The following is a 24,586-nucleotide window of genomic DNA, read 5'->3' as shown; positions in this document are numbered from 1 at the left end:
CAAGTGCATCTTTATGTAAACTATTTCTACTGCAGTAAAATTCCCACTTGCTAGACTGGCACTTCCCAAACTTTTGACCATGCTCTGTAACAAAAAGTAATTTAACAAAACAGCTTAGTACACACATACATGTTGGAAAAAAAGATTCCTGAAACAATCCTTACTTTTCCTTCCATTTTAGAAGTTTTATTGAGATATATTCACCCACCATAAACTCACTTATTCAAAGTACACAGTTCAGTGCTGTTAGAATAGTCACAGAGTTGTGCAATAATCACCACGATCTAATTTTAGAACATTTTCCTTTTCTTCAAAAGAAATCCCTTGTCTGTGATGTGCTCTTATATGTTCAATGCTATTCTATTCTATTTTTTCATTTTGTTTAATGTGACTCTTGATTTGCTGAATTGATTTGATGACCTTCTAATGGATCATGTCATATAGGTTGAAAAAACACTGAACTCAGCAGTACAATTATGTGCCTGCCAACTTGGTCGATGTTTTCATGAGCTTAAAACCTAAAACTTTAGACTAAAATGATGCTTAGGGATTACCTATTTATTTTATATATCCTGGTCTTCCTTGGAAAATTAAACATTGATTATAAATTTATATAGTAGCTGAACATTTTAATGAATATCTTTATACCAAGGTTGAGTTTTCAAATCTATGAAAACTTAACGATGTTTACATTTTATCTCATTATTGAAAAATACAGTACACAATTTGATGACTGCAACACAAATTTCCTGCAACTCTTAACAGATGCATTAACATTAGCTACAAAACACACACACATACTTGGAGAAAAGGTACACATTGTTAAAGTACAACACAGTCATGATCTATCTTCCTGTTCTCTTTCAATTTGCGACTATAATACCTAGGACAACATGCTACTGTTTCTCATGATAATAGTGGAAACCATGGCACAATACATTTGCCCTAAAAAATAAGGGCTGTAACTTGCAAATATGAACAGTTCAATGTTTGATCTGCACACTAAAAGGAAGGATGCCTGATAAGTCCAGGTTTGCTTTAGTTAAGGATTAATTTAAACACCTCGGTTTGGGTTTGGAATTACTTAACTTCAAAGTTTAGTATACATTTCAAATACTGTTTACATATTTTAATAAAGCATTCAACATATTTATTAACTGCAGAGAATAAACAAACCAATTTACAGCAAAATTATTGTATAACATGAGGGGTTTTTTTCTTTCAAAAAGAAAACTGAGGAGAAGAAAGGAGACATATTTGGAAATACAGATTATTTTGAAACATAGCTAGTCCTGACAATCAGAGAAAATCGTGTTCCTGTTTTTTCTGATACTTTCAGGGGAAATAGATAATAAAATTCCCATCTTTCTGGGAGTTTAAAAGTGATCTCAAGTGGAGACAAAGCTAACAACTATGTTTCCTTCTACCTCTCTCCCCAACCCATTGTCCCACCCCTTTCACCTCCCTTCACCCCTCCCTGAACCATGGTGGCAATTCAACACTGGACTTCAAATAAAGTTATCCAGTGTTTCTCAAGCTCGAGTTGCCTAGAGAGAATCTAAAGGTGATTGGATTTAAGGAATTTACAGAATCTGAGCCTGAAGCCCTTGGATGGGACATTCATGTGGCATATTGCAAGTTAGTGAGCTGCCATTCCCACAGTGGAAGCCAAGTTTACTCTTCCTGGGGGCTACATTAGCTTGCTCTGTCTGTTCCCGCCCATACTCCCATCTTCCCCATCATAGTCAGACCATCTTTATTGTCCCTCTGGCTCCATCCTTGGTTTCCCAGACTGGCAAATAGACTGCCAGTGCCCTTTCTAGCTTCTGTAACACAAGGAAGACTCCCTCACCACCCTCCATATAAAAGGTGGCATTGTTCCCTTAAATATTGCTCATTTATTTATTCATTCAAGAATACTTTAACAGTTGGCCTTTTTCATGCCAACCATGGTTTTGGGGTCTAAGAATATGACAGTAAGCCAGAAAGTTAAATTCCCTGCCATGCAAGACTTCCCTTAGAAGGAGATAGGTAATAACTGAGTGACAAATTTTTAAAAAGAAAAAATAATTCTAATAATAAAAATTGCCAGGAAGAAAATAAGCCAAAGGCATAGGGTATAACTGTTTGAATGTAGGAAGCTTATTATTTTTGCAATTCATATTTCTTGGAGAGAGTAATCTTGAAAGTGATATCTCAGTGAAATAGATCTTAGAAAATAGCCAAAAGACCAACAGGCAATTAGATCTAATTTATGTTTTCAATTATCAGGGATTTCACTAGCTATTGTCATTTTCCAAGTTCTATTTCACTGACCTATCACTTTCAAGATTATTCCCTCCAAGAAATATGAATTGCAAAAATAACAAGCTTCCTACGTTCAAACATTAATGATTAAGGAGTCTGATTTCCTAAAGGTGTGGACAACTGAGATGACAGACAGACAGACAGAATAGATAGATGATAGACTGATAGAAGACAGAGAAGATTGATTCATTGAGATACATATAGCATGTATTCCTCTTCAGTTCTACTTTATTTAAAGTGAAACATTTTAAAGTGTAAAATAGCAAAGTATAAAGAGAAAAAATAGAATAGTTATACAAGTTATAACACTGAGAGGAAAGATTTATGCTATATAAGCACAGAAAACTGAACAGCATAATGATTAACAGAGAACTAGCACATTAGAAATCCAATCCTGGGCTGCTTCAGTGCTTGAAAGACTCTCTCCCTGATTTTCCTGACAATGGTACATTTACCCTAGGGACTATTCTTTGCGGGTAATTTTGCTTTCATCACATAAAAGGATTTGCAGACAACTTTTTTTCTATCTCAATCAGGAGAGACCTTTAATTGTCTCTTTACATATGGGTGACTTTTCCCCTCTGTTTTCTCTCTTAGCCAACCCTCACCTCCACCCATTCCCAAGAAAAATTGCTCAGACACAATTTTTATAACCAGCTGGTAACAACTGAGAAAATATTCCAATTTAATTTTTTGTTTGTATTTTTGCTCCCTAGTAAGAGGGAATTTTTCTGTTTTACTAATGGATGATAATTTATACTCCTTCCCCAGGCTTCTGGTCACCAGTTTCAAGGATATTTCAATAGAATACAACATAGGTTTTAATGTTTTTTCCCTTAGGGGACAGTCGTGCTATGTTTCCCAGGATGCTCTCAAATTCCTGACCTCCAGCAGTCCTTCTATTTCAGCCTCCCAAGTAGCTGGGACTACAGGTGCACACGATCATACCCAGCCACCATAGGCTTTAAACTAATAAATAAGGTAGCTTCTTCATATCACCTATTGTCAAATAAACTTATTTTGAAGGGATGAAATACAGAACAGGTAAGCTTAGTTGAAGACCAAGTAGGAAAAGATCAAAATGTCAAGGTCTCTTTGAAAAAGAGAAAATCAAGTGCAGCAGAGGTTGCTTAGAGGACCATAAGGACACCTGGAAGGGGCAGTGTGGGACACCACTTACCATTGTGGGGAGGGGCAGGAGAAGCTGTGTTGCAAAATGTTGGCAAAGGATTTTGTTGCATAAGAAAGAAAACTGAGGCCAGTCATGGTGGCTCATGCCTGTAATCCCAGAACTTTGGGAGGCCGAGGTGGGTGGATCACTTGAAATCAGGAGTTCGAAACCAGCCTTGTCAACATGGCAAAACCCCATCTCTACTAAAAATACAAAATTAGCCAGGCGTGGTGGCACGGGCCTGTAGCCCTAGCTACTTAGAAGGTTGAGGCAGGAGAATCACTTAAACCCAGAGGCGGAGGCTGCAGTGAGCTGAGATTGCAACATTACCCTACACCCTGGGTGACAGAGCAAGACTGTGAGAAGAAAGAAAGAGAAGAAAGAAGGAACAAAAGAAAGAAAGAAGAAAGAGAGAGAAAGAGAAGAACAGAGAAGAAAGAAGAAAAAGAAAAAAGAAAAACGAAAGCAAGAAAAGACACAGTTGCAATTAAAGGATTCTCTTTTAATGTCCTATATTTAATGATAGAGCACTATACATTGTGGGGAAGAAAACGTAATCAGCAGAAATGTCTCTGAATGTACCGCTTCTTCCTCCCCTCTCCATTTCCCCAACTCCAACGCCCCAAACCAGAGCAGAGTAATACACACACACACACACACACACACACACACACACACACACACAGAGTGAATGTGCATGTATCTATATACAAACATATATATACATATAATATATGTGCACATAGATACATAAAATAGTAAATATTTGTGCCAAAATGGAATTTTACAGTCATTTTTATACTCAGAGTAATAGCACTTTCAGGAAGAATGTCTCTGTGCACTGAGAATACCTTCGGTTTCTGCACTCCTACTTTAAAAGCTTTTTAGAGACCAGAGATAAAGACATGAGGCTTGATGACATCTTTTTTTGGGATTGCCAACTCACCTCACAAACAGTGGTATAAGTGTCATTCTGTATAGAAAAAAAAAAGAAAGAAAGACTACTTAAAATCTTGAAAGTTGTAAATAATTTTAGTGACACTGAGCTGTACATATATTTCAAATTAATTTCTTGCCCCTCCATTGATAAATGACCAAACAAACAAAAGCAACGGAGCCCAAAGCTGGAGCTCTTATCTAGGCAAGACACTATACAAGGAGCTCTAAAAACAGTAAACTGTTTGCATCACTGGAAAAATGGGAGAATATGATATCCACTAGAAAAATCTCAGCAGGCTAAAATAATCTGTGGTGGACCAAGTTAGAGAGTGAGGGAGTATTTGCAAATGCCAAAAGGAAACAGAACAGGAAGTGAAAACCACCAATAGCTCTTGCTAGCAAAGGACAGCAGATTCCTCTGCCCATGCTGGCCCCTCCAGCAGCCACAAAACCTCCTGAATTGTTGCCCAGCAACAAATGATGCTTCCCATTCATTCCTTCAGCAAATGTTGACTGAGCAGCTGCTATATGCCCCTCACTGCATTCGACGCAAGAGATAACAATCTAAAAAAGACGGACAGCATCCTGCCCCAGTGGTGCTAATTCGTTGAGATAAAAGATACAAAACACACAACTAGACAAATTGTTTGAGCTGCAATTTCTGAGAAATATTTAATAGCTACTAAGTCCAGATAGCACATGATCTACATTTCGGTAACTTCCATTCTGTAAGGCAACATAATAACATAAAAAATAAAATATCTGGGCATGTATTTCCTATATAAAAGGGAGTAAACCAGGTGTTTGCAGCCCTGAATTAGATACCTGCCATATTTCCTGCATAGAAACTTTGAACATGACCTACGGCCCTGCAATCCAAAATGTGATCTGGGGACCAACAGCCTTGCATCACTTGGGAGCTTGTAACAGGTGCAGAATTTCAGGCCCCACCCAAGACATACTGAATCAGAATCAACATTTTAAAAAGATCCCGGATAATTGTACATTAAAATTTGAGAACATAGACCTAGGAAATTTAACAAATACCAAACAGTCTACTAAAAGAAATTTATAGTTTGGGAGCAATTGAGCATCCCTGGGTTCTATGATTTGCATTAAACTTCCTTGACCTCTAGCAGCATTAAAAATGTTAATCTCAATCTCTTTTTTATTGCTATGTATTATCCATGCTAACGGCTTTTTAGTTTAGTTTTGGTTTGTCTTAGGGTCAATCAAACTAGTTGAAAGCCAATGGAAATGCAAATGGGACTCCTCTTACAAAACTTTCCCCTTGAAAGAAACAACGGTATCAAAATAGAAACCTAATGAATACTTACACACTTTAAAGCACAGTTTTTCTGATCTACAGAGTTCCAAAAGTGACATCCTTGGATGCACTGGAAGAGACAATAACAAACAAGAGTGAATGATTGAAGAAATGTGACTTTTTCTCATCACCTGAACGTACAACATGGTAACACAAAGCAGCACCCTGTGTTTTAGAAATAGAAATCTACCAAGAAACTTGAGGCCTCCAAAGGATCAGGACTTTCGGGGTTCCAGACAGAGCTGTCCTATCTACAGGTAGAAGGCGGCTTGTGGCTTACTACAGGGCAGCCAAATTACTGAGTGGAGTTAAGCCTGGCATGAGCAGGCCTAGAAGCCAGAGAACAGCCAATCTTCAGGGAAGACACTGTACACTGGGTAGTTGTCAAAGGTAAAGCCCAGGACAACGTGGCATTTAGTATATCCTAAGGTGTCCACACGTGTCAAGTAAAACTCAAAACTGGAGATTCAACCAGATGGTAGCACGTTGAAACCTAAATAGGTAGGCAGTTTGGGGAGTCGGCTGTCTACTAGCAGCTTTCGCCCCACAGCTGCCCTGAAAACTCTAAGCTGCCCTGACCTGCTAGTAGGCAGATTCGACAGGTTTCTTCTTACCTTACTTGATCCATCTGTGCCTGTCTTGACCACCACTCCTTCCACAGGCCATGGTGGCACCTGGATTCCTTTTTCCTACTTTGCCATCTCTTTTTTCCTCTCTCCACCCCTTTGGTGTTTGTGTTCTATCCTCACCTTTTTCTCCTCACACTCTTCTAGTTCTCCTGGAGCGAGTTCATCCCCTACCGCAGCTTCAGGTGATCTTGGTGTTGATATTCCCCAAACTTTTAACTGCAGCTGAGGCTCCTTCCTGAGCTCCAGACCCAGATATCCACTCGCTCATTGGATATCTCTGTTTAAGTTCCTACAAGCACTTCAAATTCATCATGTGGAATTCAATTCCTCACTTTCCATCCTCAGATTTGCTCTTTCTCCTGTGTCTCCCATTAACACGCTACATTCTCCTGAGTGGTCCAAACCAGGAGCCAGGGTGTCGTCTTCTCTCATCCCACTCTCCGTTCTTATGGAAAACCCATCGCTAAGTTCTACTGACTCATCTGGTCATTAAAAATCTATCTGGGTTCATCACTCACTGCCTCGATTTTCTGCTGTGCCAATGCCACTTGCCAAAAACCTCAGGGAGATCCCTCTTGTTCCCACATTTGGAGTGATCTTTTTGAAACAAAACCTGGTCGCACTCTTCTCTTACCTAAAACTCTGTATGTCTCTTCACCATCTTGTGGGTTAAGACCAACTTAGCAAGCATGACAGACAAAGCCCTTCATGATCTGGTTCCATGTAACTTGACAACTGGTCTTCCACCTCCCTACCTTCTACACATGTACCCCATTTTCCAAGCAAGCTGAAATACTCAGGTTCTTAAACAACTTAACAACTTAGCAACAAATACTCAGTTCTTTTACAACTTTAACAACTTAGGCTACTTCACACCTTTGTTTAACAAATTAACAAATACTCAGTTAAGGACTTTAACAACTTGAGGCTCCTTCACACCTTTGTGTCTTGACACTAATGGCCCTGTCTCATCAATATGCCTTTTCCCCTTTAGTCCATCTGGAAAACTCTTCCTCTTTCTAGTTTTAGTTTGAAGGTCTTGCAGGCAAGTGTGATGCCTTTTACCTTTACGTATTCTCTTTTTACTCTTCACACACACCACACTTCTGGTTCTGATGATACTATCTGGCCATGGTTTTATGTGTGTTTGTGTCTCTCTGGTTTTAAGTATGCATCGCAAAAAGGTTGAGAGTTCTTTTAAACAGAGACCCTATTTTTTCCATTGTTAAATTTCTAGTTCCTGGCACAGTGTCTTGTGCATACTTATGCCTCAAGTCTCTAAACACTTGTGAAACAAATGAACGCATGTGCAGAACAGCAATAAAACCATAAAATGTAATTGTTAGAAGAAATTCTATCAAATAACATAGAACAAAGCTAAATCTCAGAAAAATTAAGTAATTTGTCGGAAGCTACGCAGTTATATAGAGACAAAATCATGCACCTGGATTGGTCCTGTGCTGTTTCCACTTCAACACACTTCCTTTTTATATAAATTCAGACTTCTCATTATTTTCAATTGGTCTTCTTCCAGCAAGGATAAATGATATTTTACTTAGCAATTCTTGCTGTAATAAAACCTGATCATGGTCCCTTCATTATCAACACAAACATTGTAAAATTCTTGACAACTGAAGCAGTTACTTACCGGTTCACTCAGATTATGTGGTGTGCCAAGGTCAAGCTGCCGGCCCTGAAATGAAGGAGATAGTAAACACCAGCCATCAGTACTGGGTTCTGTGTAACTAATACACCTTTTAAAAAGGCTTCCTGAAATAATGTTGCCTCCTCGGCATTTTGTAACTGTAAAATAAGGAGCCAAATGTTTTAAAGGCATTAAATCCATCACTACCAGACAAAATGCTCGTGCAAATTATAAACATAATGCCAAAGAATTTTGTAGGAACTACAAAGGTGGGAGTAAGGGTGTGGCAATTAAATAAACCTGTGGCATTGGTCAGTTATCAAGTCAAAGGAGTCCTAAATTAGTGATGAATTGTGTTCAGATTTTTCTTTTTAAAATCAAGAGCCGGGAGAAAATGCAAATTGGTATACAATAAACCATAAGATTATTATTTTGTTTCTCACATACAAATTGTAGGAACTTTTTTATACTGGAGGAAAATAAAAGAAATGGGAACTAAGCACAGAGATCTATAAATTGCTCATTGTCTCTCTGGTCATAACTTGAGTAGAGTCTGTCATAAACAAGACCGTTTACAAAGGATAGAAATACTGGGCCTGTGATAATCAGGTAAGTACCCAAATAGTGGACCGTGCTTGGTAGAGGGAAGAGAGCAGCATTCTGTTACTGTGCTCACGGAGCATAAGCCTCCTATTTATTCATTTGGCTTTTCACGCCATCCTCAACACCAAGAACAGTGCCTGATGGAAATAGGTGTTCAATAAATACAGATATGCCAAAGGAGTAAATCCATGAATTCAAAGAGGTTTCTCATGTACGGATGCTCCAGAAGTCCCCTGGAAACATTATCCAATGGCTTAATATTGTGTGGATTGACTTGAAAAGTAATCAGACTCAAAAACCAAAGAACAAATGTTGCCTATTTTTTCTTTTTTGAAGCATGAGTGAGGATTCCTTTAAACTCCATAACCAGTTATATTTGCAGGCAAAGAAGAAGGATGATTATTTGATTTTGTTTTTAGATAACGAGCATTTAGACAGTAAGAACTCTGTTAGATGAATTTTGCAACCAAGTGCTTCATATTACTTTGTTTCCATGATTTTGTTCAAAAGGTGGTTGAATTGCAAGCATGTAAAAATCAGGTGAGAGATAATGAGTTCAAAATTGAATCTTTTCCTACTCCTTCAAAAATGTATTTTAACTCATAAAAGCAAAAGGGTGAGTGCTAAGTAGTCTTTGTGTTGTATTTTAATAGTAGGAGAGCAGAGATATTACTTGATGATCATAGTCACATTGTAACAGCACTGAGTCCTTCTGGATGGATCTTCTCTGGAGTAAATTTAACAGGCTGAGTGAAATGACCATCAAGTGGTCTTGGGAAAGGTAACCTCAACAGTCGGGTCTAAGGGTTTCCAATGAGGCAGATTTTGTCAACACTCTTCCCTAATCTCCATTCATTCCCCATTCTCTTCCTCGTAATTATAATAGCTAACATATATTGAATTATTGCCATATTTCAGGTACTCTTGCAGGTGTTTTACACTAAATCTCACTGAATCATCTCAGCAACCCTATAAGGTAGGTGCTATAATTAACCTCATTTTACAGCTGAGGCGCAGGAAAGTTTAGTAAATTACCTGGGTTAGGATTTGAAGGCGGCAGGGTGATTGTCTCCAGAACCTGTGCTCTTAACCAGATGCCTTCCATGATCTCCAACAAAATCACATTTTTCATTTTGAACATTAGGATCCCCACTGGTTTACTTCGGCTCCAACTATTCCAATTATCTGCTTCCAAGAGTCAAACTCAGTCCCAGATCTCAAACTTTCTTAACCTAATAACTACTTCCTGACGTTAAGTTTTCTATTCCGCCAAGCTCAGCCAAAACTAATCTCATTTTTACTTCCTACCCTATTTAAATGGAACAGAGTAGAATGATCTGTATTTTAATTCCACATGATATTTTCTCTCAATGTGATATTTTCAAAGTTACCTGTGCCATCCAAACTTAGTGTTCGCATCCCGGACATAAGTAGGATAATACTTAATTCATAAGCTTCTGTGAAGATTTAATTAAATCCATTAATTACTACAGTGCAGTGCAGGCACTTGGGAATTTATTAGTAGTATTAGGTCCCAACTTGCTGTTAACATCCTTTTGCATACATATCTTTGGTTAGTTATGGAATAATATCCTCAGATAAATTTCTTCATGTACAAGATTAGAGGTATATTTTCTCTTTTAATTTTGACATTCAATAATTTTTTCTAGAAATTTATCCATTTACATCCCAACCAACAATTCATGAAAATGGCAGTTTACCCATACTTTTTCGAGCTATAAATGCTTTTATCTTTACCAATTTGATAGAAGAAAAACTGATAATTTATTTTTACTCCACAATTCTGTGGTTGCTGTGAGGTTGAATATTACATGCTTTTGAGCCATTTATATTTTTTTATATATACATATATTTAAAATGTTAACATATATACAATTGTACATATAAAATAATATATGTATACAATTGTATATATATGTACTATATATATACAAATATGTAAAAATTTTATTATATATAAAATTTCCAATAGCTTTTGGGGTACAAATGGTTAAGTGGTTTTTGGTTACATGGATACATTGTATAGTGGTGAAATCAGATACCTTAGTGCACCTGTCACCCAGGTAGTATATACTGCACCCAACATGTAGTTTTTTCATACCTCACTCCTCTCCTTCCCTCCCCCTTCTGAGTCTCCAAAATCTGTTATACCACTCTGTGTGTTTTTGTGTACCCATAGCTTAGCTACCACTTATAAGTGAGAACATAGTGTATTTGGTTTTTCATTCCTGGCCAAATAATGGCCTCCAGGTCCATCCATGTTGCTGCAAAGACATTATTTCATTTCTTTTTATAGCTGAGTAGTATTCCATGGTGTATATATGTAACTTTTTTTAATCTTCTCATTGGTTAATGGACACATACTTCTTTTTTGAAGTAGCTGTTTATATTCTAAATTCATCTTACATGCTTTTATTTGTATCAGGGACTTTTTTCTTTTTTCTTTTTTTTTTTTTTTTTTTTTTTTTTGGAATAGAGATGGGGTTTCTCCATGTCAGTCAGGCTGGTCTGGAACTCCTAACCTTGTGATCCACCTGCCTCAGCCTCCCAAAGTGCTGAGATTACAGGCATGAGCCACTGTGCCTGGCCTGGATTTTTTTCTTTAAAAAAATTATTTATCATGTGTAATACTCCACTTTTTGGCTTTGCTGTTATTGTATTCTGTTTATTGTCATAACAGTTTAAGTTTCTAAGTAGCCAAATTTACTGATAATTTCATTTTAGGGAGTATGAATTTTTAAAATTAGGCTTCTTAAGGCATTTCTACTTCAAGATTATAGAAAGAGTAACCCCTAATTTCTTCTAGTATTTTTATGAGGTAAACTCTTACTTTGTTTTATTTCTTTGTCTGTCTGTATTTAAATAATACCTTTTTCTTTTTGTTTTTGTTTTTTTGAAACAGAGTCACCCAGGCTGGAATGCAGTGGTGAGATCACAGCTGACTGCAGCTTCGACCTCCCGGTTCAATCAATCCTCCCACCTCAGCCTCCTGAGTAGCTGGGACAAAATGTGCACACCACGATGCCCAGCTAATTTTTGTATTTGTTGTACAGACAGGGGTCTCACCATGTTGCCCAGGCTGGTCTCAAACTCCTGGGCTGAAAGGATCTGCCTCCCTCAGCCTTCCATAGTGCTATAATTACGGGCATGAGCCTTCACACCCAACCAAAAATTGTACCTTTTTACAAAATATATCCTGAAATTTGTTTGAATCTGGCAGTTATGTAGGAATTCTTTATTCTAAATGGATAGCAACTTATTAGCTTGAATTGTCATCTTTATCATATTTCACATTACCTTATGTACATGGTTTTATTTCTCAATTGTATTGTTTTACTCACAGGTTGTTTCATGTATCAATAAAAACTATGCTAATTTGTGGATATTTTATACAATTTCTGCATTATGATCTTGTTATATTATCTTGTTTTAATGTTATGTATTTATATACAAGACAAGTATTGATGTCTATCCATTAATTTTTAAAAATCTTCCAAATGCTGTTATTCCTAATAGTCTTTCAGTTGATTTTTGGTTTATTTCTTTGGAACTTTAGATGCAAATAAAAAATGAATGTTTTGTCATAACCCTTTAATACAATAAAAACATATCATGTTTGTAATAGCTTTTAACTGTCTAGTGACAGCAACCTTGGTACCTCATCAGTATTTGATAACTTCCTTTAGAGCACTGATTACATAATTTACTTCTTTTGTATTGCCAATTGCATCCCCCACAGAGTTGAATATACATCAATACATAGGAAAATTTATCGAATGGAATTGATACTCCTAACTGAGCCCTTGTCAATGTTAGTTCCTCAGTTGTTGTGATTTGTTAATTTAAAAAAAAAAAAGAGAGAGAGAGATTTGTGATGTAATTCAGGAATGGAAAACCAAACATCATACGTTCTCACTAGTAAGTGAGAGCAAAGCTATGAGGACACAAAGGCATAAGAATAATACAGTGGACTCTGGGAACTCGGGAAGAGTGGGAAGGGGAAGGAGGGATAAAAGACTACAAATATGGTGCAGTATATACTTGGTTGATGGATGCACCAAAATCTTACAAATCACCACTAAAGAACTTACTCATGTAACCAAATACCAATTGTACCCCCAATAACTTATGGAAACATTCCAAAAAGGGTTTTGTTGCTAAAGAAGATGGGGAAATTATAATTAATAATTATAATTATGCTATCGTGCCATGTGGATCAACAAAAAGAGAGCATAGCAAAATACACTTCTACAAATTACTCAACCATGAATTCTTTTTTCTTTTTCATAAAGGATCTCACAATACTAGTGTTCTGAAGAGCATTAATCATTTGTTGTTTTCTGCAGTACATGGCATCTAGAATTCAAAAAAAATCTTTTAATTCTTTAAACGAATACATGCAGATCTCTGTTAATGTAAGCTAAAATTAATGTAAAATACCCATGCTCAAGCATAGAACTGTGCTTTGTGCATTTTGGTCCGCAGTTCTAACATTTTCTTTTTTTGGACTAGACATTTTTGTGTTTTTCTTTTTTAAGGAAACATGCCTCAATATCAAGAATCAACCAATAAAATTATAGATGACCTTCAGAGTAAATGCTTATGTTTTTAAAAATGGCACAGAAAATATAATAAATTTGAGCACTTTGTATATCCTCTCCTGTGAACAATGGCTACATTCAATTGTTTATTCACTTCACTTTTGTCCCTCCAAGCCCTGTGTGGGAACATGTTGTACTTTCACTGGTCAAATTGGCAGACTGGGTCTCTCTTGCTGTCGTCGCATATCAGCTGTGCTTTTCTGTGTAGGTGGTGAACGGAAGGCAACTCAACAAAGGAACAAAGTGTCTGTTCCTACTGCCAAATCCTGAAAGCAAGGAGCCCACACAAAAAGATAAGAATAAATGAAACTACAGTAAAATAAAATGGAGACTGCAATATTGGAAACAACCAAAATCAGTTTCAGTAGTGGGGAAATTAACAAATAAATTATGGTAGTACAGTCATATAATGAAATACTCTAAAGATATTAAAGATTCTGTTTCTTAAAAAATTTCAGGGTCTAGGGGAAAACTCAATATAATGTAATGGAAAAGCTGGATGCATAGCTGCGTGTAAATTATAGATGCATACATACACGTATATATATATGAGAAAAAATACTAGAAGAAAATTCAATCAAAAGCTTACTGGGGCATAATTATAAAGTTTTTTTATTCTTCTCTAGTTCTATATCTTATAAATATTTTATTTAAAATGTATATTCTTATAATTAAAATAATTAAAATCTTTTTAAAACATTTATTAGTTCCACTCTTCCATTTTTAAGTTTGGGTTACAAATATAAAAAAACTAAAGCATGCAATTCTATATTAAAGGCAATGAAATCATTGGTAAAGATTTATATAAAATACTAAACTTTTTTAAAAATGCTATTAACCACAGTAAGCCTAAGTATTGTTTTAAACTACAGTTTAAACTAAATCAAAAGTAAGTACAAGTTTCTTTTTTAATCTGTCACAGAATTCTATCTCCAACACTTCAGCATAATATAATCAGCACTATATTTATTACTAGTATTATGTTTAAAACTAAATTACAGCAGAAAAGAGATGATACAATATTTACAGAGGGGATGATATCCAGAAATGAGAATGAAATCATAAATTTCCATATAAAAAACTCACTAACTAAAATTATAAATGCATAAACAGAAATAAAGAAATGTATAAACAATTATTGCTTTAAAATATATTATTTTACATGGCATCTGTATCATGTCATCATTCCTTGGTCATCCAGCTCCCTACACATTATCCATCTCTGATGTAATTATTACTGTTATGCTGGAATTAACAGGCATTATCCTGTGGCCAAACTTATTTCATGTTTCAAGATAACTATTAATGACTTTGTAACAAGTGAGTTTAAATTGAATTTTTTAAGTGTGCAAAATTGATTCCATTTAAACCTCCTTTACCCAATCCTTTAGCCCAAAAACAAAAACATGACCAGTTACCCTAAAGAAATAAAATACTCTGCTTTATCTTCTGCAATTATAAGTGCTCCTAACTTATTTAAGAAAAAATAATCTATCTTGCCTTGCTGCCACCACTTCTCATAAGAAAACTCCTCCTAAAGAAAAAACAATTCTACCAGTTATAACAAGCTGAATTCTACATGTTCCAGTTCCTGCAAAGACAAATATTAGATTGTGAGACTTACCAGATTAGTTACACACGATTTTAGGCAGCTATTTAAAACTGTACACTGCACCACAGAAATCCATAGGCAGCCAAGAGTTGCAAAATTGGCAAGTTTCAGAATAAGCCAGTAAATGTTCTTCATCACTTCACCAATGGCGGATTTTTAGATAGCCAGTCTTCTAATTTTCTCCATTTTGCCGTATGAATTATTTGGGCTTCATCACTTCAATTGAAGGAGTAGCTAATGGATCTTCTTTTGTTTGTCTTGCTGTATTAGAATATATTCGACTTTTGAAATAATATTTAGACCTTTGAAATCCTTGAAAGCTTGTAACAGTTCCAAAATAGCTATTTCACAACAGCTTCCTTTTACTCCCATAAAGAAAGTCACCCACTGACTAAAGATTAGTTTTTAGAAGAGCACTTCACATGGAAATTAAAGAAACGCAAATTGTATTTCAGCAAGGGTGTGAAACACGCATAACCTGAAACTGGAACATTTCAGTGGGTCGTCCACTACGTTCTCCACCTTACTTCTCTGAGCTCCTTTCAGCTCTGCAGGAAATTAGGTTTGACCACGTATGCCTTAGCAAACAGTAGCACTATTATAATAAAGAATTATTGAAAAAATAAAAGCACCCAACTCAAGCACTGCAACTGAGAGGGAAAACAGAACTCTGAAGCCAAACACATATTTTTAAATTTAAGAGCAAACAAAGCTGAAATTAATAGACAAATACCCTGGGAGTTAAAAACAAGGAAGTTCACTAGAGCACTCTCAGAACTTCACTACATATTAACTAAAATACTGCCTTATCAGGTCTATTGAAACAGCTGAAACTAGTTACCAGAAACCTAAGATATGTACAAGTGTCTGCCTTGAGAAGGAAACATTATACAGGTTTTTTTTTATTTTGAGACCGACTCTCACTCTGTCGCCCAGGCTAGAGTTCAGTGGCGCCATCCTGGCTCAGTGCAACCTCAGCCTCCGAGTTCCAGCGATTCTCCTGCCTCAGCCTCCCAAGCAGCTAGGATTACATGCACGTGCAACCACGCCCAGCTAATTTTGTATATGTAGTAGAGACGGGTTTTCTACATGTTGGTCAGGCTGATCCCCCCACCTTGGCCTCCCAAAGTGCTGGGATTACAGGTGTGAGCCACTGCACTAGGCCATATTGTACAGAATTTCAATTAGTCAAGCATGAAGATAAAATTAAGCTGAAGCCTAAAACAAAGAATTTGAAATCTACAAAGTATGGAAGAGAATTATTCTCGATAGCTACTTTTTAGATTGTTAGAGTTAACTCTTAAAAGCCAGATATTTTTGTAGTGATGCCATCTACATGGCAAGCTGAGGTGTTGAATAAACTTCCTTGTTTTCTTTTCTTTTTTTCTCTTTTTTTTTTTTTTCTTTTTTGTTTTGTTTTGTTTTTTGAGACGGAGTCACACTCTGTTGCCAGGCTGGAGTGCAGTGGCGCAATCTTGGCTCACTGCAACCTCTGCCTACCGGTTCAAGCAATTCTCCTGTCTCAGCCTCTCGAGTAGCTCAGACTACAGACGGGCACCACCACAACTAATTTTTGTATTTTTCGTAGATATGGGATTTCACCATGTTGGCCAGGATGATCTCGATCTCTTGACCTCGTGATCTGCCCACCTCAGCCTCCCAAAGTGCTGGGATTACAGGCGTGAACCACTGCGCCCGGCCAGCTTCCTTGTTTTCTTAAATAAATTGTACTAAATGTAACTTAACCTTTTCTTAATAATATAAGGTTCTCATTATGAGTAACACATGCCTGAGATTTTGTTTTGAGCCGAACGTCTTTATCATTGGATTTTTTTTTTCAATTTTTGTGGGTACACAGTAGGTGTATAGATTTATGGGGTACAGATGTTTTGCAACAGGTAGGCAATGTGAAGTGAGCACATCGTCAAGAATGGTGCATCCATTCCCTCAAGCACTTATCCACTGAGGTGCTAACAATCCAAGTACACCCTAAGTCATTTTAACATGTACAGTTTTGACTATACATATTAAACTATTATTTTTAATATGTTTATTATTATTGACTATAGTCACCCTGTTGTGCTATCAAATAGTAGGCCTTCTTTATTCTTTCTACATTTTTTGTACCCATTAACTGTTCCCATCTTCCACCCCCTACTCCACCCACCACAACCCTTCCCAGCCTCTGGCAACCATCCTTCTACTCTCTATGTCCATGAATTCAATTGTTTTGATTTTTAGATCCCATAAATAATTGAAAACACGCAATATTCACCTTTCTGTGCCAACATCAATTCACTTAACATAATAATCTCTAGTTCCATCCGTGTTGTTGCAAATGACTGAATATGGCTGAATGGTTCTTAATTGTGTATATGTACCACATTTTCTTTATTCATTCATATGTACCACATTTTCTTTATTCATTCATCTGTCAATGCACACTTAGGTTGCTAGCAAATCTTAGCTATTGCAAACAGTGCTGCAACAAACATTAGTATGCACATATCTATTTGATACACTGATTTCCTTTCTTTTGGGTATACACCCAGTAGTAGAATTGCTGGATCATACAGTAGCTCAATTTTTAGTTTTTTGAGGAAACTTCAAACTGTTCTCCATAGTGGTTGTATTGATTTACATTCTCACCAAAAATGTACAAGGGTTCCCTTTTCTCCACGTTGCCACCCGCATTTATTATTGCCTGTCTTCTGGATATAAGCCATTTTAACTGAGTAAGATGATATCCCATTTTAGTTTTCATTTGCGTTTTTCTGATGATCAATGATGTTTGAACACCTTTTCATATGCCTGTTTATCATTCATATATCTTCATTTGAGAAATGTCTATTCAAATCTTTTGTATGTCCTTTAATTGGATCATTAGATTTTTTCCTATAGAGTTGTTTCAGCTCCTTATATATTCTGGTTATTAATCCCTTGTCAGATGGGTAGTTTGCAAATATTTTCTCCCATTCTAGGGGTTGTCTCTTTACTTTGTTAATTGTATCCTTTGCTGTACAGAAGGGTTTTAACTTGATATGATCTTGTTTGTCCATTTTTGCTTTGGTTACCTGTGCTTGTGGGGTATTGCTCAAGAAATTTTTCCCTAACCAATGTCCTAGAGATTCCCCCATGTTTTTTGTAGTAGTTTCATAGTTTGAGGTCTTAGATTTAAGTCTTTAGTCCATTTTGATTTGAGTTTTGTATATGGAGAGAAATGGGGTTCTAGTTTCATTCTTTTGCATACTGATATCCAGTTTTCCCCACAGCATTTATTGAAGAGATCGCCTTTTCCCCGGTGTAAGTTCTTGGCATCTTTGTCAAAAATGAGTTTACTGTAGGTGTGTAGATTTGTTTCTGGGTTCTCTAGTCTGTTTCATTGGTCTATGTGTTTATTTTTATGCCAGTACCATGCTGTTTTCATTACTATAGCTCTGTAGTACAATTTGAAGTCAGGTAATGTAATTCCTCCGGTTTTATTCTTTTGCTTAGGATTGCTTTGGCTATCCGAAGCCTATTCTTGGTCTCTTGTGGTTCAATATATATTTTAGGATTGTTTTTTCTATTTCTGTGAAGAATGTCATTGGTATTTTGATAGGGATTGCATTGAATCTGTAGATTGCTTTGGGGAGTATGGACATTTTAACAGTATCGATTCTTCCAATCAATGAACATGGAATTTTTTTCCCAATTTTTGTGAATCCTAATCAGTGTCTTTAATCTGTGTTTTATAGTTTTCATTGTAGAGATCTTTCACTTCTTTGTTAATTCCTAGATACTTAACTTTATTTGTAGCTATTGTAAATGGGATTGCTTTTTTGAATTCTTTTTCAGATTGTTCATTCTTGACATATAGAAATTCTGCTACTGATTTTTGTATGTTAGTTTTGTATCCTGCAACTTTACTAAATTTGCTTATCAGCCATAGTAGTTTTCTTGTGGAGTCTTCAGGTTTCTACAACTTTAAGATAGATCATCTGCAAACAAGGATATTTTGACTTCTTCCTTTCCAATTTGGACACCCTTAATATCTTTCTCTTGTCTGCTTGCTCTAGTTGGGATGTCCAGTACTGTGTTGAACAAAAGTGGTGAAGTGATCATCCTTGTTATGTTCCAGACGTTACGGAAAAGGCTTTAAGTTTTTCCCCATTCAGTATAACATTAGCTGTGGGTAGTTTATATGTGACTTTTATTATGGTGATGTATGTTCCTTCTATTCCCAGTTTTTTAAGGGTTTTTATCATAAAGGGACGTTGAATTTTAACAAATGTTTTTTCAGCACCAATTGAAATTACCATATGGTTTTTATCCTTCATTCTTTTGATATGACGTATCACACTGATTGATTTGTATATGTTGAATCATCTTTCCATCCCAGGGATAAACTCCACTTGGCCATGATGAATGGTCTTTCTAATGTATTGTTGAATTCAATTTGCTAGTATTTGGTTGCAGACTTTTGCATCAATATTCATTAAAGATTGGCCTGTAGTTTTCTTTTTTGGTGTGTCTGTGTCTGGTTTTAGTGTCAGGATAATTCTGATATCAAGGAATGATTTTGGAAGTATTCCCTCCTGCTCTGTTTTTCAGAATAAATTGAGTAGGATTGGTATTAGTTTTTCTTTAAATGTTTGCTAGCACTCAGCAATGAAGTATTAGGTCTCAGGCTTTTCTTTACTGGGAGACTTTATTACAGCTTCAATCTCATTACTTGTTATTGGTCTGCTCAGGTTTTGGATTTTTTCCTCTTCCAATATTGGCAGGTTATATGTATCCAGGAACTTCTCCACTGCTTCTGTGTTTCCATTTATTAGCATATAGTTGCTCATAGTAGCCACTAATAATCCCTTGAATATCTGCAGATATCAGTTGTAATGTCTCCCTTTTCATTTTGATTTTATTTATTTTATCTTCTTTCTTTTTTTTCCTCAGTCTGGCTAAAGGTTTGTCAATTTTATTTAACTTTTCAAAATAATGTTTTTGTTTCAGTGATATTTTTTCCATTTTTTTTTCCTGCTCTGATCTTTATTATTTCTTTTTCTCTACTAATTTTGGGTTTGGTTTGCTCTTCTTGCCCTTCTAGTTCTTTAAAATGCATCATTAGATTGTTCATTTGAAGTTTTTTCTTTCTTTCTCTTTCTTTCTTTCTTTCTTTTTTTGGTATAAGCATTAGAGCTATAAAATTCTCTCTTAGTGCAGCTTTTGCTGTATGCCATAGGTTTTGGTATATTGTGTTTTCATGATCATTTGTTTCAAGAAATTTTTCAATTTGCTTCTTAATTTTTTCATTGACTCACTGGTCATTCAGGAACATATTGTTTAAATTCTATGTATGTGAATCATTTCCAGAATTGCTCTTGTTATTAATTTCTAGTTTTATTGCATTGTGGTCAGAGAAGATACTTGATATTATTTCAATTTTTTAATGTTTTAAGATTTGTTTTGTGACCTAACATATGGTCTATCCTTAAGAATGATCCATGTGCTGAGGAAAAGAATGTGTATTCTGTAGCTCTTGGGCGAAATGTTCTGTAAATATCTATTAGATCCGTTTGATCTATAGTGCAGGTTAAGTCTGATGTTTCCTCATTGATTTTCTGTCTGAATGATCTGTCCAATACTGAAAGTGGGGTATGGAAGTCTCCAGCTATTATTGTATTAGAATCTATCTTTCTCCTTATCTCTAATAGTATTTCTTATATATATTTGGGTGCTCTCCAGTGTTGGGTGCATATATATTTAAAATTATTGTATCCTCTTGCTGTGTTGACTCCCTTTGTCATTATATAGTGACCTACTTCTCTTCTTAATGCTTTTGTCTTGAATTCTCTTTTGTCTGATGTAAGTATAGCTATTCCTGCTCTTGGTATGGAATATTTTTTATAACCCTTTATTTTCAGTTTCTGTGTGTCTTTATATGTGAAGCGTGTTTCTTGTAGGCAAAAGATCAAAGGTTTTTTGTTTTTTGTTTTTTGTTTTTATCCATTCAGCCAGTCTATGTCTTTCAATTGGAGGGTTTTGTCCATTTATATTCAAGGTTATTATGGACAAGTAAGGACTTACTCCTGTCATTTTGTTGTCTTCTTCTTGTTTTGTGGTCTCCCTTCTTTCTTTCATTATTTTCTTCCTCTCGTGAAGATGATTTTCTCTGGTGATATGAATTAGTTTCTTGCTTTTTATTTTTTGTGCATTCGTTGTATGTTTTTTAATTTGAGGTTACCATGGGGTTTGCAAATACTATTTTCAAACTTATTATTCAGGGATATAAACCAGCCAGAGTGGCAGTGGCAGAGGCAAGACCACCATAGCACCTGGAGTAGCAACCCAGAAAAAGCACAGAGCAGCACTGGGGGCAGAGATCTGGTGACAGCATGAGAAGTACCAGGTTTTAAAAATTTGTATCATGCTTGAGTATAAATTAGTCATTCTTGGCTCAGGAAGTTTTGGAAATTCTGCTTTGACTGTACAATTTGTACAAAGAATTTTTGTTGAAAAACATGATCCTACAATAGAAGATACTACAGAAAGCAAGTAGAAATACATGCACAATTCTATTTGCTTGAAATCTTGAATGCTACAGGAACAGAACAATTTATAGCAATGAGGGACTTGTACATTAAAAAATGGACAAGGCTTTACATTAGCTTATTCCATCTCACCACAGTCTACATTTTATGATTTACAAGATCTGAGAGAGCAGAGTCTTCAAGTCAAAGACACCGATGATGTCCCAATGATTCTTGCTAATAAAGGTGACTCGGAAGATAAAAGATTTGTAGGGAAGGAGCAAGGTCAAAATCTAGCAAGACAATGGAACAACTGTGCAGTCTTAGGATCTTCTCCAAAATAAAAAATAAATGTAATGTAATCCCAACATTCTGGGAGGCCGAGGCAGGTGGGTCACCTGAGGCCAGGAGTTTAAGACCAGCCTGATCAACAGGGTAAAACCCTGTTTCCACTAAAAATACAAAGTTAGCTGGGCATGGTGGCACATGCCTGTAATCTCAGCTACTCGAGAGGCTGAGGCAGGACAATCACTTGAACCTAGAAGGCAGAGGTTGCAGTGAACTGAGATCACGCCATTGCTCTCCATAGTGGGCAAAAAGAGTGAAACTCCATCTCAAAAGAAAAAAAAAATAGTTAACGACACTTTTATGACCTAGTGTGGCAAATTAACAGAAAAACTTCAGTGCCTGGGAAGGCTTGCAAAAAGTCATCATGTCAGCTGTTTTAATGTACTAAATGTATTATAGCTCTGAGCTAGGTCTGAAGAATGTTGCCCAATTCAATAGTGCCTGAGCAATTCCAACTTTGTTAAACCTACCAACATCTTAAGTAGACTCTCCTGTGGTGGTACCCTTTAAGAGAGAGATGAAAGATACTATATCAGTTTGCACATTCCAATAACTTTCCAGTATCACAAGAGAGATTTTTACTTATATAATAGTCGTAGAGTATGCAGCTGGTAAAACCAGACGCTACATTCTTATTAATGCTAATTACAACATTTTTCACCCACCAATGTTATACATGTATGAAAATGGTGTACTGTACACTTGAACATGCCCCCTGCTTTGTATTGGAGAGTACAATAATGCAAATCCTAAAAGCACCACTATTTTAGCATAATAAAAGAAAGTCCAAAGAGGTCCTATACAGACTACTCCAGATAACTTTGCTTTGTTTATACTTGTAGCTTATCATAATTTAAAAAAACCAAGATTATTATCATTGTACAAAATATGCATTTTGATTAACACAGGTATATAGTTTTTTAATGTTTTAAAAAAGAAACTATGAAGACAGTGATCTTGCCTTTAAAATTTGATAGTCCTTTCAGTATAATATCTTAAATTAAAGATGTTGCCTTTGCTATCTGTTGGGAAGGAAATGTCCAGACTTTTCAAATCTCTTATTATATTTTCCCTTTCTGTTTACATAGGAAACAGTGTTTATAGTTGTGTGCACAGTGTGAGTCTACAAGAAGTGGATATTTTCATTCTAAATTATTTTCAGACTTCTGCAGCTATAGATTCTCACTGTGGATTCCTTGCTTGCTCATACAAATATATGTATTTGTAATACCAAATATACAGGTTTAGTATTTTTGCCTGTTATTGATTGTTTCACAGTGTAACATTTTAGTTGACATGTTAAATGGTGGATGAGTAATGTGGACATAAATGTAGGAAGTAATTTTAATCATGTGTAATTGGTCACAAAGACTAATTTGCAGTAACTGTTGTTACCTAACAATGCCTTGTTGCCTTGCATGCATTAATGTTTGGATGTAAAGATAGTATGTCTATCTAACAGAAAGCCACAATATTTAAAGTGATCAACCTCATGTTACAACTACTTTAAAATGGCCAAATGTAAACTAAAAGCCCTAATTAAGGTGGTGCAACTTTGCATAACAGCATCAGTAGCTCAATAAATTTGGATTGCCATGCCAAGTGTTTGCATTGTTAAAAAAGAAAAAAATAACACTCATTATTTTAACCTGATAACAACTTAACACTATTTGCATAAACAAGCAAAAATAAAGCTAATAAAAACTCACCTTAACTTTATCCCCCTGCTTTTTAACTTCTTGTTGTTTCTATTTATATTTTATTGTACTATGTCTTGAAAAGTTGTAGTTAGTTATTAGTTTTGATTCGTATATTGTTCAGTCTTTTTTTTTTTTTTGAGTCGAGTCTTGCTCTGTCACCCAGACTGGAGTGCAATGGCGCAATCTCAGCTCACTGCAAGTTCAAATGATTTTCCTGTCTCAGCCTCCAGAGTAGCTGGGAATACAGGCATCTGCCACCACATCTAGCTAATTTTTCTATTTTTAGTAGAGACAGCATTTCACCAGATTGGCCAGGCTGGTCTGGAACTCCTGACCTCAGGTGATCCATCTGCCTTGGCCTCCCAAAGTGCTAAGATTATAGGCATGAGCCATCACGCCCAGCCTTTTGTTCAGTCTTTTACTTAGGATAAGAGTAGTTTACATGCCACAGTTACAGTGTTATAATATTCTGTGGTTTGGGGTGTACTTACTTTCACCAGTAAGTTTTGTACCTTCAGGTGATTATTTATTGCTCATTAATGTGCTTTTCTTTCTGATTGAAGTACTCCCTTTAGCATTTCTTGTAAGATGGATCTGTTACAATTGCAGGGTAAAAGATTTTTTTTCTTTATCACTTTAAATATATCATGCCACTCTCTCCTGGTCTGTAAGGTTTCCGCCAAACGTTTGCTGCCAGACATATTGAAGCTCCATTGCATGCTATTTGTTGTTTATTTTCTCTTGCTACTTTTAGGATTTTTTTCTTTATTCTTGATGTTTGGAAGTTTGATTATTGAATGCCTTGAAGTAGTCTTCTTTGGGCTAAATTTCCTTGGTGTTCTATAACTTTCTTGTAATTGGATATTGATATCTTTCTCTAGGTTTGGGAAGTTCTGGGTTATGGTCCCTTTGAATAAACTTTTTACCCCTATGTGTTTCTCTACCTCCTCCTTAAGACCAATAACTCTTAGATTTGCCATTTTGAAGGTATTTTCTAGATCTTGTTGGCCTCTTTTTTATTCTTTATTTTGTCTCCTCTGACTGTGTATTTTCACAATAGCCTGTCTTCAAGCTCACTAATTCTTTCTTCTGCTTGATCCATTCTGTTACTAAAGGATTCTGATGCATTGATTAGTATGCCAATTGTGTTTTTCAGCTCCAGAATTTCTGCTCA

At 35.9% G+C, this 24,586-nt stretch overlaps 1 protein-coding gene and 1 pseudogene across 7 annotated transcripts in view; one reads left to right on the top strand and one right to left on the bottom strand.

The window, feature by feature from the left end:
* The window catches only part of ROS1 (ROS proto-oncogene 1, receptor tyrosine kinase), a 128,755-nt gene extending 113,252 nt beyond the window's left edge, over positions 1 to 15,503 (bottom strand). For 4 of the 7 annotated variants that reach the window (XR_012517199.1, XM_010349304.3, XM_039467903.2 and 1 more), the window contains exons 1-4: positions 14,868 to 15,503; positions 8,022 to 8,066; positions 5,755 to 5,814; positions 4,425 to 4,451 (exon numbers count right to left, since the gene is read on the bottom strand). Coding sequence is in view for 5 of the 7 variants with exons in the window: in XM_010349304.3 (XP_010347606.2) it covers positions 4,425 to 4,451; positions 5,755 to 5,814; positions 8,022 to 8,066; positions 14,868 to 14,990 (255 nt within the window). In the remaining 2 variants the exon portion in view is untranslated. Of the gene's footprint in view, positions 1 to 4,424; positions 4,452 to 5,754; positions 5,815 to 8,021; positions 8,067 to 14,867 lie in introns of those variants that run through there. The other 3 variants (XM_010349303.3, XM_039467902.2, XM_074397572.1) reach the window with 2 other exon arrangements.
* A 5,758-nt stretch (positions 15,504 to 21,261) lies between these two features.
* On the top strand, positions 21,262 to 22,092 carry LOC120363275 (ras-related protein Rap-1b-like; annotated as a pseudogene).
* The last annotated feature ends 2,494 nt before the right edge of the window (positions 22,093 to 24,586 follow it).

This window comes from Saimiri boliviensis, chromosome 4 (genome assembly GCF_048565385.1).
Source record: "Saimiri boliviensis isolate mSaiBol1 chromosome 4, mSaiBol1.pri, whole genome shotgun sequence".
Taxonomy (NCBI): Eukaryota; Metazoa; Chordata; class Mammalia; order Primates; family Cebidae; genus Saimiri; species Saimiri boliviensis.
The sequence above is the reverse complement of the archived record's forward strand: the minus strand, read 5'-3'. Positions and strand labels throughout refer to the sequence as shown.